The sequence below is a fragment of the Bubalus bubalis genome, chromosome 14 (genome assembly GCF_019923935.1).
Source record: "Bubalus bubalis isolate 160015118507 breed Murrah chromosome 14, NDDB_SH_1, whole genome shotgun sequence".
In the NCBI taxonomy this organism is placed as follows: Eukaryota; Metazoa; Chordata; class Mammalia; order Artiodactyla; family Bovidae; genus Bubalus; species Bubalus bubalis.
The window spans coordinates 53,710,888-53,730,235 of record NC_059170.1 but is presented as its reverse complement, the minus strand read 5'-3'; the positions used below and the strand labels follow the sequence as shown (position 1 = coordinate 53,730,235).

Sequence of the window (19,348 nt, the reverse complement as noted above, 5' to 3'; positions counted from 1 at the left end):
CTAAAAAAGCATGGATTTGGTTTTAAGTCATCTGCAGTAGGACTGTGACAATAGGAAGAGTCTCTTAAGCAAGAGGAATCCTGAAAGCAAGATGGGCTGATGCTTAGAGAAGACAATTCAATCTGTGAAGCTCAGTGCAGAATTCCTTTGCAAAGGCCACCTTCACCATGTCTGATAACTGTGCCATTTACCTTACGTTTATGTTAATCTAATCACAGCGAGAGAAACCTCACTTTAATGATCTGCTTTCTAAACTTGGTTATTCTTTCTTTACATTGAAATTGGCCTCTTTCCTGACTACTGACTTGTCAATTGTAACCATATGCGATGCACTTTCCCTCACCCCCTGGAAAAATGGCTATCCATCAAATACCAGAGATGGCCCAGGCTCACCACAGTTCACTTCAAGTGTGCATTTCAAAGCTGAGCTCCTTCTGTTTTAATCAGTGAATCTCAAGGAAAGAAAGGCCACGTTGCATAAAGAGATGAAGTCTTTGAACACAAGAATCCTGTACTTGCAGGATACAAAACAGCCTGGGAACACCATTAAGTAGATTTAAATTTACTGTGGTTTCGAAAATTCACTTCAAAGTTAGCTCGGACCTTTTGCCCTTTTCTTTTTTCACAGTTCTGACAATTATAATGATCCATAAAACAGTTTATAATTGGTTTTGCTTATTAGGTGGCTCATTTCATTCACATTATCAAAGCAACATGCCATCCATTGATAAAAGTATATTTTGAGACATGAAACTAGCCTGTAAGCAATGTTCAGTGATTGCTTTTGGCACTACTGGGTATTATCCTTAAATTTTATGATCCACTGTGCTTAGATTAGAAGCAGGGTTGCCCTGAGAATGATTGAGTTTGAACGTTTTCAAACTTTCAAGTTTCACCATTCTAAGGAGAGACTAGTGCACTCAAGGTTTAATAAATTACTTGACAGAATTTTTTTCCCAGTGAGGTTCTTGATCAGAATGGCCTTGGGACTGCATTATCCTTTTGTTATCAAGAGAGCTTAAGCCAAAGCCTTGATCCAGCTTTGGACAGGGTGTCTGATTCTGGACCACAGGCTGGGCAGATGGGAGGCTTTCATGTTGACACTACACAGGAGTTGATGCTTCTTTCTCATATATGTAAACATCTCATCAGCTCTGAATTGGCTTTAACTATTATTCTTAGAGAATGCTACTCAAGTCCTTTGGAGCTTAAGAGAAAAGATATAGTCAGAATTATTAGGTCAGCGGCATGCATGACACAAGAAAGAGACAGGGGAAAGAAGGAACCTCAAATAGAAATGGCTCGGAACGTTGTTTTGCTGGCCCCGTGAAGATGAACAGGAATAACTTCTCCACTGACAGCATGTACTGGGTTGGCCAAAATGTTCATTTGGGTTTTTCACATGAACGTTTTGGCCAGCCCAACACTTTATTAAGAAAAAAAAAACTACTAAACTAACCATTTACTGTATCTTGGTTTCTAACTGTAAAAAAAAATTTTTAATGTTTCAGATAATATGTCAACAAAGCTCCTCTCTATGAACAATTTAACACTTGAAGTGGAAACAGATCAACAGGTCTTTATCACAAGCTGCTGATTTGCTTCTGAAAAATAAATGGACTACTTCAAATCTCAGAATAACATACATAACTGATTGAGGTTAGTCAAATGAACAGTAAAATTATTCTTATCTGTCAAACATCCACCCATGCTATACACCCATTTGGGGAATATAAAATAGCAGATAATCCATACAGTTTTGTCTAGTACCTTCTGGTTGGTGACTTTTAATTGAAAAGGTGGATGGGTTTTTAAAATACCTGAAAATGTGGGAAGAAATGAAATAAAGTCTAGGGAGTTTGTCATTTCTAGACTTAGGCTGTCCAAACATTAAAAGAGAGGAAATAAAGAACTTGGGCCACCTGATGCAAAGAGCTGACTCATTGGAAAAGACTGAAATATTGGAAAGACTGAGGGCATGAGGAGAAGGGGCCAACAGAGGATGAGATGATTGGATGGCATCATTGACTCAATGGACATGAGTTTGAGCAAACTCTGGGAGATAGTAAAGGACAGGGAAGCCTGGCGTGCTGCAGTCCATGGGGTCTCAAAGAGTTGAACACGACTGAGCAACTGAACAACAACAAAAAGAACACGAATAGGAACAAGATAAAATGCTTCTCACTGTATAATGGCTCTTGCCAGTAAAAAGCCAGTGGTTATTTAGTAGAACACCCTCCCACCACCCACTGCAAAATGAGAGCAAAATAGCACAAATCTAGGCTGAATCTTGGATTGGCATCTTTTAAAACACTGTGAAAAGTTTATTAGCAAAGAGCATAAGAACAAACCCTGAATGCAGCTTCAACAGAGACAATGACTACCTCATAAACATGTTCCACCAATGGTCCAACTCCCTCCTCCTTGCGAGGCTCCTCTTCTGGTTCCCAGTTCTGAATGGGCAGGACGATCTGCGGAGGGTGGGACACTCTGAAACATGGAACTTGACGTCAGTCGCTGGTGCTGGCACATGTAAACAATGTCTCACTCGTATGGAGTACATTGACAGCAGCGGCAGAGAGTGACTGCCAATTTATTTGAATAGACATCATCCGCAAGGAAAAAGTACTGAAAGTTCAGCAGAATCACTAAAGAAGTAGGGTCTGAGTGAGAGTGTTAGTCACTCAGTCGTGTCCGACTCTGTGTGACCCCATGGACTGTAGCCCACCAAGCCCTCTGTCCATGGGCTTCTCTAGGCAAGTATAACTGGAGTGGGTTGCCATTCCCTTCTCCAGGAGATCTTCCCAACCCAGGGATTAAACCCCGGTCTCCTGCATTGCTGGCAGATTCTTAACCATCTGAGCCACCAGGGAAGCCTTCAAGGGTCTGAAACATCTCTTAATTAACTGATCTGGAACTCAGATTGACTTATTTTATAGCATCTCCTTTCAGGCACTAGGGGGCAAAGCAGAGAACATTCCTGAACTGAGATGGATAATATCACATATACATATATACACATCTATCCATAGATCCTATGTAAATATAAGTGTGTGTATACACGATCTATAATCCATGCTTTAAGTCATATCAAGAAATGGGACATTTTTGTGGATAAAATATCTAGAATTCTGTGGGCTATGTGAAATGTCCAGTTGTAACAAAATACTGCTTCTACTTCAAAGTAGAAAAGTGGTCACTTCTATATTTCTCCTTCTTGGATTTCTTTAGCTTTCCATGAATGCAGCCATACCTCTTATAAGGCCAGGCCCAGAGCCAGCATAAAGCCTGATCAAGTTCTAGAGTTATTTTATATATTACTGAAGCATGAAACAGAGAGAGAAGGAAAGTTAAGTTGTGGACTTGTGTAAGTAGGTTATTAGCCAGGCTATTCTGTCCATGGGATTCTCCAGGCAAGAATACTAGAGAGGGTTGCCATGCCCTCCTCCAGAGGATTTTCCTGACCCAGAGATTGAACCCATGTGTCTTATGTCGCTACATCTGCATGTGGGTTCTTTACCACAAGCGTCACCTGGGAAGCCCTATTAATTGGATATACAGGTAGTTTCCCCTGCAGTTTACACCTAGAAAGCGAGCACTGTAGGAATGAGATACAGCACGTGGCGTTAAGCTGATTGCAAACCAAATTGTTATTGTTTTATAATCTTAAAAATGATAATTCCCCCCAAACAATGCTTTCTAGCAGTTTTTAGGTAAAAGGTATCTTTCAAAGAATTCTTAGACTTTCAGCTAACTTCAGTAGAAAACATCTCTTTTGGCAATTAAAGTCTTAAATGCCCTTCTAAGAATACCCAGTAATTAGCACACCCTTTAGTAACTTCAAATGTTATCTTTTCTCTTCTTAGGGTAATATCTTTCTAAAGCAGAAAGCAAAATATATTGGGTTAAATTCTGACTGCAGGGCAAATAGTTTAATTTCTATTTGTCTCCATTTCTTTATCTGGAAAATTATGATTAGACTCTGGAATCTATACCACAAATGATTGGAAAATATGTCAACTGCTTGTTGGTCAAAGTCATTTATGCTGCATTGTCTTCTAGGGGTTGGTGGGACAGTATATTTTTTAAGCTGACTACCCACAAAAATGTTTCTAAATGGTAAAGCCCTTTGCATTCACCCTTCATATACCACTATTAAATAAAAAGTACAGAGCACAGCCTCCTGGGCTGATGCCTTAATAATTTATACTTGTAAATCAGTTTGTATTATGCCACACTCCCCTTTCTGACTGGATTTGATTAAACCAAGTGTCAGTTGCATAGGAGACTCAGTGAGGAGAAGAGGAGAGAAGATGGCAGGATGCTTTCATCAGAGGACTGCCCAGAGAGCTTGGGCTCCCATTCCAAAGGGATCTTAACAACCTCACCACCCACATTTTCACTCATCTCTCAGTTTAGCAACAGTTGATTCTAAAAGATCTACATCCACTGTGAGGCTCTAGGGAAACTTTTAATTTATTTTGGCATCAAGAAAAAAAAATATGGAATAGAAGCTGAGCCCATTTTCTCTGAAAAGTTTTGTTTCTGTGTTCATCAATCCTATAGGACTGGTCATAAATTTCCTTGGACCAGGGAGTCATAAATATAGACCTTGGCAGGTACTGTGAAGACAATGTGCTCAAATCCCCTCAATGAAAGAAAAACTGATGTCCAGCAAAGTAGGGAGTTGGTTGCAGGTGAAGATGAGAGCTCAGATTCACTAAGCACTATTCACTGTATTTCCAATATACTGTACGCTACAGGGGCCATTAAGTGGCAGTGGTTTTAGTAAATACAACTTAAAGAAACTTCCTGGTCCATTTGTATAGCAAAATCAAATAGAAATCTATAAAGAAATATACAATCTATCACAGAGCACGGGAAAAATGAAAAACCTATGTCTCACAAAAATCAAGTTATCTACATTCTAAGACCCTTTCAAATCTAGGGAAACCAAGGACAAAGAATAGCTCCCTAAAGATTCCCAACTAAATATGTGAAACATTGTTTATTGTTTTCAAAGTTGTTAAGAAGGTAGCAAGTGAGGAAGAAAAAAAGAGAATATGAGCAATTACCTAGCCTAGGATGTACAGCCAGTACAGTGATCGAACAACCCATCCTGAATGGTCCTCACATTCTGAGAGTGTTATTCCACGGAGACCCCTTGGTAATAAGACTGTGGTACTCAGTGGTAACACTGGACATGAGGAGGGGATGTAAGAGGACATAAGGAATTCTACCTTTGATAAGTTAAAGTCTGTATGTTATCAGGGAGTTCAGATCTGATGATTTGGTAGTAAGCCCTATTTTCATAATCCCATTTCCAACCCCCATTAGTCCCAAATAACGAAGATTATCCTTTATTGTATCGAACAGCCTTATGCAGACCACGGTTATCCATGATTGCAGTCTCTCTTAACATAAACCCACTCAATCCTGATTAATATGTCAACGATACAACTTTGCTTTTAAGAATTTTAAAAAATTTAAGTATAGCTGATTCACAATGTTGTGTCCGTTTCTGGTGTACAGGATAGTGATTCAGTTATACATATATGTGTGTATGTATATATATTGCCCCCTTCATGGATATCACAGCCTTGTCATGGCAAATGGGCTTGTGTAACTCAAAGAAGCTATGAGGCATGCCGTGCAGGGGCACCCAAGATGGATGGGTCATAGTGAAGAGTTCTGACAAAACGTGGTTCACTGGAGGAGGGAATGGCAAGTCACTCCAATATTCTTGTTGGAGAACCCCATGGACAGGATGAAATGACAAAAAGATATGACACTGAAAGATGAGTCCCCTAAATCAGAAGGTGTCCAATATGCTACTAGGGAAGAGTGGAGGGCAATTACTAATAGCTCCAGAAAGAACCAAGAGACTGGGGCTAAAGCAGAAATGCCTCTCATTTGTGGATGTGTCTGGTGGTGAAAGTAAAGTGCAATGCTGTAAAGAACAATATTTCATAGGAATCTGGAATATTAGGTCCATGAATCAAAACACTGACATCTTATGAATCAGTGAACTAAAATGGACAGGAATGGGTGAATTTAATTCAGATGACCACTGTATCTACTACTGTGGCAAAGAGAAGGGGAAAAAGTGGAAGCAGTGACAGATTTTATTTTCTTGTGCTCCAAAATCACTGTGGATGGTAACTGAAGCCATGAAATTAAAAGATGCTTGCTTTTTAATTGTGGTGCTGCAAAAGACTCTTCAGAATCCCTTGGACTACAAGATCAAACCAGTCAATCCTAAAGGAAATCAACCCTGAATATTCATTGGGAGGACTGATGCTAAAACTGAGGCTCCAGTACTTTGGCCACATGATGTGAAGAGCTGACTCACTGGAAAAGACCCTGATGCTGGGAAAGTTTGAAGGAAAAAGAAGAAGGGAGTGGCAGAGGATGAGATGGTTAGATAGCATCACGGACTCAATGGACATGAATCTGAGCAAACTTCAGGAGATACTGGAGGGCAGAGGAGCCTGGCGAGCTACATACAATTCATAGGGTCACAAAGAGTCAGACACTTAGCAACTGAACAATAGTAAATATATATTGCAATATATGTGTTTTTCATATTTTCCATCATAGCTTATTGCAAGATATTAAACATAATCTCCTGTGCTATACACTAGGACCTTGTTGTTTATCAAGGACATGATTTAACTACTCTTCATGAGCTTAATACTGTGCATGTTGCTCTTATAGCCAAATTTACTTCTCTATAGTTGTATGCTGAATTAATCCTTTGTACCAACAAATGACATGTAAACCTGCTTAAAGACAGTGTTGACATCTGGCTTTGAAACAAATGGGACAATTCTCAATACATTTTTTTTTCCATTTGAAGAAATAAATCCATTTGAGTTTATTCTTCAAATTATAAAAATGACAGTAAAATTTAAAAAAAGAATTTAATAATTAAAATACATTGGAATAAACACCATTGGCCAAAAAGAAAACTAGATTTTCCTAAAGACTGAACATGGAAGATTTTCAACACATTTGCTGTTTGCTCCTTGAAAAATTAAACACTGGAACAAATATTATTGCCAAGTATTTGGAGGAAAGAGCTTTACTTAGAAAAATGGTTTCAAAAAACTTTAACATTATCTTAGAAAACAAACTGTGGTCAATTGTTGGATATTAATCTAGCAATGAAAATAACTGCATACACAGGAGAAACTGAATTTTAATTACCTGTTTTGATCATTGCTAAAGCAAATAGAAAGTTTAATTCCTTTTTAAATTAGAAACACTGGTATCATAAATGATGGCAGAAATATAATTAAAAATATTAATCTCTTTAAATGGATATGTGAGAATAAAAAAGTGAAGTCACTCAGTCATGTCTGACTCTTTGTGACTCCTTGGACAGTAGTCTACCAGGCTCTTCTGTCCATAGGATTTTCCAGGCAAGTGTACTGGAGTGGGTTGCCATTTCCTTCTCCAGGGGGTCTTCCTGACCCAGGAATTGAACCTGGGTCTTCCATGTTGCAGGCAGACACTTTATCATCTGAGCCACCAGGGAGTTAAATTAAGCACCAGGGAGTTAAATTAAGCACTTAGCTTACTTGGACTAAAATAAATTTTGGAATTAAGAAACAGTTTCAATTTATTTTTGGTTAGCAAAACAAAGATAAGCTAAGCTTAAAGAGATAAAATTTCATATACACTAGCTGTAAATTTTAAAAAGACATAAAAATAAGACAGTAAAAACAATGCTTGTGTTTTTTGTCTCTGTTTTTTTAATATAGTGTTTATCTCATCAGGAGAGGGACAGCAGAATTAAATTAGACATGCACAAAAATGAAACATCTAGATTAGTTCCAAATATCTCTAAATCAAACAAGTCACTTCCCATGAGTCACCTCATGAGTTAAAAAATAAATTACAAAGAAAACTGAGAAACATTTTGACCTGAGTTATAATGAACACCCAACATATCAAAATTTTGGTATGCTGCTAAAATAGTTTTAGAGGAAAATTTATAGCATTAAATGCTTATATAAGAAAAACTTGAAGAAAGTCTTTAATTTTACATAGAGGAACTAGAAAAAGAAGAGAAAATCCAACTTAAAATGAACAGAAGGAAAAAAAATAATGACAAAAGTAGAAACCAATGGAATAGAAAACAAAAACAAAAGCAAAATAAATGAATAAAAAGGAAAGAAAGAAAAATCAATGAAACAAAAAAAACTAGTTATTTGAAAAGATCGCCAAACACTAGTGAGATTGATAAGAGAAAAATATAGGAAATAGAGGTTACAAATTGCCAATATTAGAAATAATGAAGGGACACTATTAGAGGTCCTACAGACACTTAAAGGACAATGAGAGAAAATTATGTCAAAATGTATAACAACTTAGATGACAAATTCCTTGAAATACTACCAAAATGTACTAAAGTAGAAATAGATAATATGAATAGCCTTATATCTAAGGATGAAATAGAATTGTTAAAAAAAACCTTCCTACAAAAACAAATCCCCTCCTAAAAAAAAAAAAACAAAAAAAACACCCAAGCCCAAAACTCCAGTCTCAGATGATTTCACTGGTGAATCTTACTATATATTTAAGTTAGAAATAATACCAAGTCTACACACAGTCAGAAAAAAGAAAAGATGGGTGAATACTTCCATCTCATTTTAAGGAGCTAGCATCCTCCTAACACCAAAATCAGAACAAAAATTGGATGAAAAGAAAACAACAGATCAATATTTCCCATGAACATGTATGCAAAAGTCACTATCAAAATTTTAGCAAGTTAAATCCCACCGTATATAAAAAAGATAATCATCATGCTTAAGCTTAAAATTCAGAAACAAAAATTAACCAAGTCACCACTTTAGTGGGCAAAAAGGGAGAAATCATTTAACTTATCCTGCTTCTGCAGACAAGAATAATAGAAGCCCTGTGTTTGGTACTTCCCCAGACTTCCTCTTCATAGACACAGAAAACACATTTGACAAAACTGAATACACATTCATGTCAGAAACTGTTACGATAACTAGGAAGAAGGGAACATTCTCAACCTAATAAAGGCATCTATAAAAACTCTGCAGCTAACATCAGACCTAATGGTAAAAGACTGAATATTTTCTCCTTAAGGTCAAATCAGAGTCTCTCAACAAGGCACATTGTACATTTTACTTTTACCTCTTCTACTCAGTTTTGCACTGGCAGTCTCTACTGACAGTAAGAGAAGAAAAAGAAATAAAAGGCATAACTACATAGCAAACTAAAGAACCTCTTGAAGGTAAAAGAGGAGAGTGAAAAGGCTGGCTTAAAACTCAACATCAAAAAATGAAGATCATGGCACCTGGTCCTATCACTTCATGACAAATAGATGGGGAAACCACGGAAAAACAATGGAAACAGTGTCAGACTTTATTTTCTCAGGCTCCAAAATCACTGTGGATGGTAACTGCAGCCAGGAAATTAAAAGATGCTTGCTCCTTGGAAGAAAAGCTATGACAAACCTAGACAGTGTATTAAAAAGCAGAGACAAGAGATATCAGTTTGCTGACAAAGGTCCATATAGTCAAAGCTATGGTTTTTCCCGGAGAAGGCAATGACACCACACTCCAGTACTCTTGCCTGGAAAATCCCACGGACAGAGGAGCCTGGTAGGCTGCAGTCCCTGGGGTCGCTAGGAGTTGGACACGACTGAGCGACTTTACTTTCACTTTTCAGTTTCATGCATTGGAGAAGGAAATGGCAACCCACTCCAGTGTTCTTGCCTGAAGAATCCCAGGGACAGGGGAGCCTGTTGGGCTGCCATCTCTGGGGTCGCACAGAGTCGGACACGACTGAAGCGACTTAGCAGCAGCAGCATGGTTTTTCCAGTGGTCATGTATGGATGTGAGAGTTGGACCATAAAGAAGGATGAGCGCCAAAGAATTGATGCTTTTGAACTGTGGTGTTAGAGAAGACTCTTGAGAGTCCCTTGGACTGTAAGGAGGTCAAACCAGTCAATCCTAAAGGAAATCGTTCCTGTCAATCCTAAAGGAAATCGTTCCTGAATATTCATTGAAGGGACTGATACTGAAGCTGAAGCTCCAATACTTTGGCCACCTGATGTGAAGAGCTGACTAATTGGAAAAGACCCTGATGCTGGGAAAGGAGCAGGAGGGAAAGGAGCCATCCTGATTGAAGGAAGGAGGAGAAGTGGATGACAGAGGATGAGATGGTTGGATGGCATCACCGACTCAATGGACATGACTTTGAGCAAGTTCTGGGAGATGGTGAAGGACAAGGAGGCCTGATGTGCTGCCATCCGTGGGGTTGCAAAGAGTCAGACACAACTGAAAGACTGCACTGAACGGAACATAGCAAATGGTTTAACCTTGCCACAGAGAGGTCTGGTCTTTGCCCTCAACTTCTGAGAGATAAGCTCTCAAAATTTTATGCCTGAGAGAAGGAATATCTTTGCTTTTGGCAGGAGCATGGGGTGCGGGGAGGTCACACTGGATATTCTAAACACATAATTTTCGGAGTTGCTCACATCAGGAAGAGCAATGGAGTGATTCACGATGGGAGGCTCGATCACATCACAATGGGAGGCTCAGTCATCCTGGAGACTGAGATCAATTAAGTGTGCATAACCAATTAATATAGTGTGTATAATCCACACTACACTACTATGTATAAAATAGAAAACTAAGGAGAACCTACTATGTAACACAGGGAACTCAATCTATTCAGTGCTTTGCTGCTGCTGCTGCTGCTGCTAAGTCACTTCAGTCGTGTCTGACTCTGTGCGACCCCATAGACGGCAGCCCATCAGGCTCCGCCATCCCTGGGATTCTCCAGGCAAGAACACTGGAGTGGATTGCCATTTCCTTCTCCAATGCATGGAAGTGAGAAGGGAAAGTGAAGTCACTCAGTCGTATCTGACTCTTTGTGACCCCATGGACTGCAGCCTTCCAGGCTCCTCTGTCCATGGGATTTTCCAGGTAAGAGTACTGGAGTGGGTTGCCATTACCTTCTCCAATTCAGTGATCTATGATGACCTAAATGGGAAGGAAATTCCAAAAGGAGGAAATAAATGTATATGTATGGCTGATTCACTTTGCTTCACAGCAGAAACTGACACAACAGTGCAAAGCAATTATACTACAAATAAATAAATATAAATTTTTACCAAAAACTTTAAGTGGTCAGTCAGTCAGTCAATCATGCCTATCTTATGGAGCACCATCCTCCAAACAACCCACAACTGAACACTGAGGCCTGAGTGAGTTTCTCTGGTTACAGCATACTGTTACACATCAATACCAGGAAAGTAACCCATCCTGCCTCTGCAGAAGAGAATAATAGAAGCCCTGTGTTTGGTACTTCCCCAGACTTCAACTATGCACTTTTGGCCCCTGGCTGATTGTAATCTGTATCTTCTCCCTGTGATAAACTGTTCCTATGAGTATAATAGCTGTCAGAGTTTGGTGCGTTCTTCTAAGTGAATTATTGAACCTGTGGGTGGATGGGAACCACCCAAATCTGCAGTTCATGTCAGAGGCGAGGGTGATCTCTGCTTTCTAGTTTTGTATCTGGTTAAACTTTTGAACATACAGATTAGAAAGGAAGAAATAAAACTGTCTTTATTCGCAGGTCATATGATAATTCTGTATAAAATCCTAGGGAATCGTCAAACAAAACGTTTCTAAATTGTTTAGTGAGTGAGTTCACCAAGATCTCAGAATACACTACTGCATTTCAAGACGTGTTGTCTATGTATACACATAGCTCCGTGAGACAGAATAGGAGGTACAGACAAAGACTGTCAGATGGACAACAGATTGTTTAACAAAGACAGTGGAAGTCGCTCAGTAATGTCTGACTCTGTGATCCTATGGACTGTAGCCAGCCAGGCTCCTCTGTCAATGGGATTCTCCAGGCCAGAATACTGGAACGGGTAGCTGTTCCCTTCTCCAGGGGATCTTCCCAATCCAGGGATCAAACCCAGATCTTCCGCATTGCAGGCACATTCTTTACCGTCTGAGTCACCAGGGCAGTCCAAGAATACTGGAGTGGGTAGCCTAGCCCTTCTCCAGTGGATCTTCCTGACCAAGGAATTGAAATGGGGTCTCCTGCAATGCAGGCAGATTCTTTACCAGCTGAGCTACCAGGGAAGCTTTTGTTCAACAAAGGTGCCAAGTAATTCAATGGGGGAAAGGATAGTCTTGAATAAATGGCACAAGTGGATATTCGCATGCAAAAGTGAACCTTAGCCCTAATCTCACTCCAGATATAAAAATTAGCTTAGAAGGAATCATAGACCAAAATGTATAAAACTATGAAACTTGTAGAAGAAAACACAGGAGAAAATCTTGTGACTTTGGATAAAGCAAAGATTTACATAGGACACAAAGACCACAAACTGTAAAATGTTTAAAAGTTGGATTTCATCAGAATGTAAAATGTTTGCTCTTTGAACATCACTGTTAAGAAAGGGACAGGCCAGACCATGAACTGGGAGAGAATATTTGTAGGACATTGCTCTGGTAAGTGATTTTGTACCCATAATGTGTAAGGACCTTTTACAACTTTACAGTAGGAGAGAAAGCTCAGTAATAAATGGGTAAATGGGTGAAAATTTTAAAAGATACTTTACAAAAAAAGGGGGTTATGGATGGCAAGTAACCAGTGAAAAGATGCTCAGTATCATTAGTCATAAGAAAATATTAATTAAAGCCTCAGTGAGATACTTCTCATTGACACACCAAAATGGCTAAAAACAAATAAACCAATCTCAAGCACACTCTGGCAACCATACAGACCAGCTGGAACTTCTGTGCTTTGCTGGTGGAAATGCAGACTAGAAATGGTACAGCTACTTTGAAAAACAGTTCAGCAGTTTCTATAAAGTTAAACACATACTTGCCGTATGAGTTAATACCGCCATTTGTGAAAACAAGTGCCCCAAGACCCATATGTGAATGCCTATAGCAGACTTAGTATTAATAGCCCCAAACAGGAAACAGCCCAAATGTTCACCAACTGGTGAATGGATGAACAATGTATAGGAAGTCCAGATAGTGGAATATCTCTCAGAAAAAGAACTGCAGAACACTGATTTTCTTAAAAAAAAAAAAATATATATATATATATATATATATATTGATACATGTAAGAACATGGAATTTTTTTTCAAATGCATTATGCTAAGTGAAAGAAGTCAGTCTCAAAAGGTTACATTCTATATGAGTATATTTATATGACTTTCTAGAAACAGAGTCACAGAAAATAGATCAAGGTTGCCAGAGCCTGGGAGTGGGGGAAGGATTGCCTGAAAAGTACATGAAGAAACTATTTGGGGTTTTAGAACTGTTTTATAGTGAACGCTCTTGTGGTGCCATAACTCTTCAAACTGCTGCTGCTGCTGCGTCGCTCCAGTCGTGTCCGACTCTGTGCGACCCCATAGACGGCAGCCCACCAGGCACCCCCGTCCCTGGGATTCTCCAGGCAAGAACACTGGAGTGGGTTGCCATGTCCTTCTCCAATGCATGAAGGTGAAAAGAGAAAGGGAAGTCACTCAGTCATGTCCGACTCTTAGTGAGCCCATGGACTGCAGCCCACCAGGCTCCTCCACCCTTGGGATTTTCCAGGCAAGAGTTCTGGAGTGGGGTGCCATTGTCTTCTCCGACTTTTCAAACTAGATACCTAAAAAAGGGTGAATTTTACTTTAAATAATGTATATTTCAGTAAACTCGACTTAAAAAATATTGCAAACCCCAGAGACTGTAAAAAGACATTTGCAGTATGTGTAACTAATAAAGAAATAGTGTCTCAACTCTAGAATATGAAAGAACACCTATGAACTAATAAAAAGTCAAGTCTCTTAATAGAAATAGGTGTGAAAGATGAACAGAAATTGCCTGATAGGAAGAATAAAAGTTAACAAACATTAAAAAGCAAGCAAACATAAAAAAGCTGCTTAATCTCATTTAGAAATCAAGGAATAGCCAATGAAACCTTCAACTGAATACTATTTCCTATCCATCAGATTGGCTCAAAATGTAAAACTAGGTCATTCTGAAAGCTAGTTAATGAGGAGCAATGGAAATGTCAATCCACTTCTTTCAGGGCTGTAATCTGGTAGAACTACTTTGGAAAACAATTTGGTATTCTCAGTAAAGTTAAATAGTATATACTCTCTGATCCTGAAATTCCACCTCTAAGCCTATACCTTTCTGACATTCTGCCATGAGTGTACCTGAAGATACATATAATAGTAGAAAACTAATGAAAACCTACTATACAGATGGGGGGAAAAAAGAAGGTTCAATCTGTTTGTAGGGAATATTTTAAGTTAACCTTAAAATGCATTCCAACATACAGTAGGTGCAGACAAATACTTTTTGATTCCACTTACACAAGGTACCTGGAGTAGTCAAATTCATAGAGTTGCAGGGTGCATTGATAGATGCCAGGGGCCAGGATTGGGAGGGATGAGGTGTGGGGATGAGGAATGGGGATTTACTGTTTAATGGGGACAGACTTTCAGCTTAGGAAAGTGAAAATTTTAGGAGATGGATGATGGTGAGAGTTGTACAACAATGTGGATATACTTAGTGCCCCTGAGCTGTACAGTTAAATATGGTTAAAACAGTATGTTTTATATTCTGTGATTTTTCCACAAAAAAATTAAAAACATTTGTAAAAAGCAAAAATACAACCCCCAAAGTAGAATAGATACATGTTAAATTATAGCTTTATAATGCTATATTCTTCTGCAGTTAAAATGAATGAACTAGAGGCACATGCATTAAAGCGAGCAAATGTCAAAAACATTCACTTGCATGAAAAGAAATCACAGAAGCACACACAAAATTTGTGCAGACAAGGTTCAAAAACTTCTCTCTCATAGGCTGTAGATCACCATTATTTTAAAAACATGTAGCTGGACATAAGCTGCCTGTATTTACACTCCAGCTGCTCACTTCCTAGCTGTGTAACCTTCAACTCCTTACACCAAAATGTCCTCACTTGCACAGTGAGTGTACTAGTACATATTAAGAGATGCTAACATGCTAGGGTAGCATGTGAAAGGATCCACAAATGAAGGCATTTTTATCATTCCCGAACCCACTAGGCAGAACCTCAGTGGTGCCAGGATGGCATACAGGAACCCCCACCCCTACCCTGCTGCCATTGACCCCTGGGGCAGAAGAAAAGAAGGCACAATGACAGTGGCTTTGAGTGCAGAAATCTACAGCTGGCGTCATGGAGGAGTGTGAACTCCTAGGTCTCAGGACCTATGAAAAAGGAAGGGGAACTGAGATTTCTGGAGCCCCAGGGACAGTTCAGCCTAAAATACCAGTTGACATTTGTAGCTAAGTCCTTGATGGTTCTGATAAAACAAGAATTAGAATAAAATCAATCAAGTCCACACTTGGTACAAGATAAGAACTACATGTAGTCCACTTCCGATTTCTTTTCCCCCCAGGCACAGATTTCCCAGATGGTATTTATTCCAAGCCTTTTGCTTGACCACTTTCTTCCTGTCTCTCAACTGATTGCTTATTGGCAACTTCTTCAAAGAGTGGGGCAGGAGGAAAAAGACACAAAGGGTGGAGCCCATCAACCCTCACATCTAAGACTTAGCCATTTCTTAAACTCAAAATGTGATATGGTGAGGCTGAATTTTCATTATGCCAAAATAACTACTGGAGAAGTGAGACTTTCAGGCAATCACATTGCCTATTTTATTTGGCTTCTTATCACTAGCTTTTATAGTTTGAATACTGAACTATCAGTTTGTGGGGTACAGGGGTAAAGTTATCTCAGGGTTGACTCCACTTTCCAATGGAAAGCTAATGATGGGTTGAAAAGAATTAAACTTTATAACCAAAGGGAATTGTCATCTCTAATACATTAGGAAAATTCCATATTGTTTTTACTAGTATTTTATCATAACTCATATACAGAAAGCTATTATTAAAATATAATTACTATAATATCTTGTTTATTACTTACCCTCTTATTTCTACTTGAGCTACAGCAGTGATGTTGATTTGCAGGCTCACAAAATTGCTGTCTGGGTTGTCCTTGTTGGAACTAAAACACAGTGACAAATGATTTAAATATATTTTCTCAGATGTGTTAACTACACAATCATAAAAAACCTTTTATATATTGAAGGAGCACCATGCTTTACTAATATGATCATTTGGAAAACAAAGGCATATCCATTCTACAAAATCATAACCATTAGTAAATGGAAACGCTAAGATCCTCTATGATCAAAAGTAATAACTTTAGAAAGTCGTAACTTTCGAAGATGAGACACCTTATCCGAAAACATAACAGATTTCTAGAAAAGCCAACACTTCTTCCTTTCAACAACTAAGCCCAAAAGGCAGTGAGCTGAGTTCATTGTCCAGCTTCTACAAGGAACACATTCCTTAACTTCTCTGTGTACCAAGTTCATTGCCCATCAAATGGGAAAGGACAGCACAGTCAACTCCTGATTTTCCATGCTAACGAAAGGGGACCTGGCATGAATAAGCCAAGAGCAGCACATAATGGGAAAAGCATTTCTATTTGGCTCTGGAATGCATCATACCATACATTGTTTTGGCAGCAAATTTATCTTCCTTATGGTTTATTTTTTTGTGTAATATTAAAATAAGTGAACTTTACTGCACACTCACTGGCTACCTAAGATGAGAGGTGAGGAGTGAATTAGAAGCATGGCCAATGGCGTGAAGAAGCAAGACCCAAGGAAGCTGGGCAGTTAGGAGACAAAATAGATGTTCACCAAGTACATCAAGACACTCAAGATATAAGATCCATGTTTAATAATAGTTCTTTGAACAGTGGCAAAGTTATTTTTAAGTTTTCTGTTTCTTTCTCTCAAGCAAATATAAATAGATATAAAATTTAACTTAAAAAATGCATGTATTAAACAACCATTGCTGTAAGGAAACTACGTGGTCTCTTAAAAGGCTGGACCAGTAGGTGGGCTTCTGATGCAGCTGCCATTTGTGTTCATTGTCTTCCTGGGCTGTCATTGAAGTCACCCTAATACCCCAAAAGCTCATGCAGCTCTTAGCAAACAGCAAACCAGGATGTGACACCATTACTAGCAGGTCATGTTTATATTCAGGTCTCATTAAGAAGAGAAAGCGTCCCCTTTTTTCATCATCAAATCTCATGCAGATGCAATGAACAAGCTCTCATACTGATGACGGTAATGGGGCATGTCCTGACTAGCTTTTGAAGCTTTCCAAATGTGGGAGCTGGAAAAGATATGATAAAGTCTGCTTTCAAAGCAGGAGGAGACAGGATTGTTCCCACAACGCTTTTGAAAAGTCCTGTTTGATTGTATACACTGATAAGGCAACTTAAATGGCAAACATACATAAAAGATATAAACAGGCAAATGTCAGGCTCATTTCCTGCAAATGGGTATCACTGCTAAGCTTGTGACGAGGCTAGAGGGACATGTTCACCAAAGTTTGAACCCCAATTTCCAGGCCACTTTATTATTATCACATCTGGGGAGGATCAGCCAACTAAAAAGTTTTTTGTGTTTTTTTTTTTCTTTAAGTCAGGATTCTGACTTACCACTAAGAAGTCATTAAGTAATTCCACTTGTTACAGACTTTGCAGTTCCAAGTGCATAACAGGGAACGCTGCTGTTTGGAAGGTTAAATCTGATTGTTTCACATTTTAACCCAGGCCTTGTTTCTAGTTTCTAGGCCACTACTGCTTTACAACAGTAGAAATTAGAATTATGGAAAAAAAGTTTCATTTAAGTTATCCTATAATTCTATTGTATTTTGCTTCCAAGTAGTTTAAATGAAAACAATTTTCATGGCAGCATCCTAAAAATATAAATAAATGCCAAGTATTAAATTTTCTTGGGACAGGAGTCTAATACGAGGCTTACAGAGGCTGTTTTGAAAAGCTGCAATAGCAGTGGTGGAATCAGAGGCTGGACCTGGATGGCGAATATAAATCATCCTCCACACACATGCCTGCTGGCACCAGTGGGTCAGCAACCAGCGGGGTCAGCAAATCTCCTGGTAAGAAAGACGCCAGGCCAGATATACAACTTAGAGGCATCTTTCACCTCTTTCCTGGAAGGAACAAACCCTCCCTCACTAACACTGCTGCTCCATTCAAACAAGCAATTCATCATTGGCCTGGATGTTCAACTATTTATACCTTCGGTGCTAGCTCTCAAGGAATGATGAATTTCCTCTCCATGGCTATAGCCTATGTCAGGAACCAAGGATAAACATGTCTTTCACTTATTACTCTGATGCTATTTTCTTCTTCCTTATTGTTTCCTATTTCTATTTTCTAACATTCCCTCTATGCATTCTGTCGGCAAAATAATACAATGTTCATTTCACCATTACCAGGATCAGCTTCAAGGATGGTCATAAAGATCTGTTCGCCTGTGGGAATCGCAAACTGAGAGCTGCTCAAAACAGGGAGGAAGATGTTTACATGTCACACAGAGCTGGGGCATGGAGAGACCAGTTAATGCAAACATTTGGTGACACAAAATATTTAAAGTTTATTAATTTACACAGCCCTCTTCTCTTTGGGGTTCTATTTGTGGAAAGAGGTATTAAATGTGGGTACCCCTGGTCAATATGGTCAAAAGCTTGAGTTCAGACTTCAGAGCACTTGGTTTAATTTATTTTTGGTTTAGGCTGAATACAAACCATCCATTAAACACTTATTTATGTTGTTGGAGTCCGCCAGCAAAGCATGCAGATAAATGCTCACTACTCACATACTAGCGTATTTAAGTATTAAAAATATTCTCAAATACTTTTATTTCTATAACATATGATTTTGGAATTTGATGGCTACTAAAAGCTTTTGCCTCTCTAGTTATTTCTGCATTTTCAGAATAATGTTAAAATAATCATGAGTTTCTATAGCATATAAGGATGGAATATAAGCATGGACTGTTCTTTTAGATGAAGAGGGATGTTTAAAATGTGACCATTTCTATTTTCCATCAAATTCGGCACTTCCTCACTGAATTCATCATTTAAAAATATATTTATTTATTTGGCAGCAATGGGTTTTAGTTGCAGCACTCAGAATCGTCAATCTTAGTTGCATCATGTGGGATCTAGTTCCCTGACCAGGGACTGAACCTGGGCCCCCCTGCACTGGGAGCAAGGAATTTTAGCCACTGGACCACCAGGGAAATCCCTGAATTCATTATTTGAACGGTTATCTATAGGACGGTTTGGGGGAAGGCCTTAACAGTATTTATTATTCAGTGTTCTTTGTTCCTTGATTGAACTACTAGTTACATCCATTCTATTATTCGAAACTGCAATCAAGAGTGAGAAGCAAACATCAG

The 19,348-nt window shown here is 38.8% G+C and overlaps 1 protein-coding gene across 3 annotated transcripts in view; it reads right to left on the bottom strand.

Annotated features, from left to right (window-relative positions):
- The window catches only part of ITGA8 (integrin subunit alpha 8), a 191,024-nt gene that overhangs the window by 50,084 nt on the left and 121,592 nt on the right, over positions 1–19,348 (bottom strand). For all 3 annotated transcript variants that reach the window (XM_025264358.3, XM_025264359.3, XR_006544619.2), the window contains exons 23-24: positions 15,988–16,068; positions 2,385–2,490 (exon numbers count right to left, since the gene is read on the bottom strand). In XM_025264358.3, the coding sequence (XP_025120143.3) occupies positions 2,385–2,490; positions 15,988–16,068 (187 nt within the window). The remainder of the gene's footprint in view (positions 1–2,384; positions 2,491–15,987; positions 16,069–19,348) is intronic.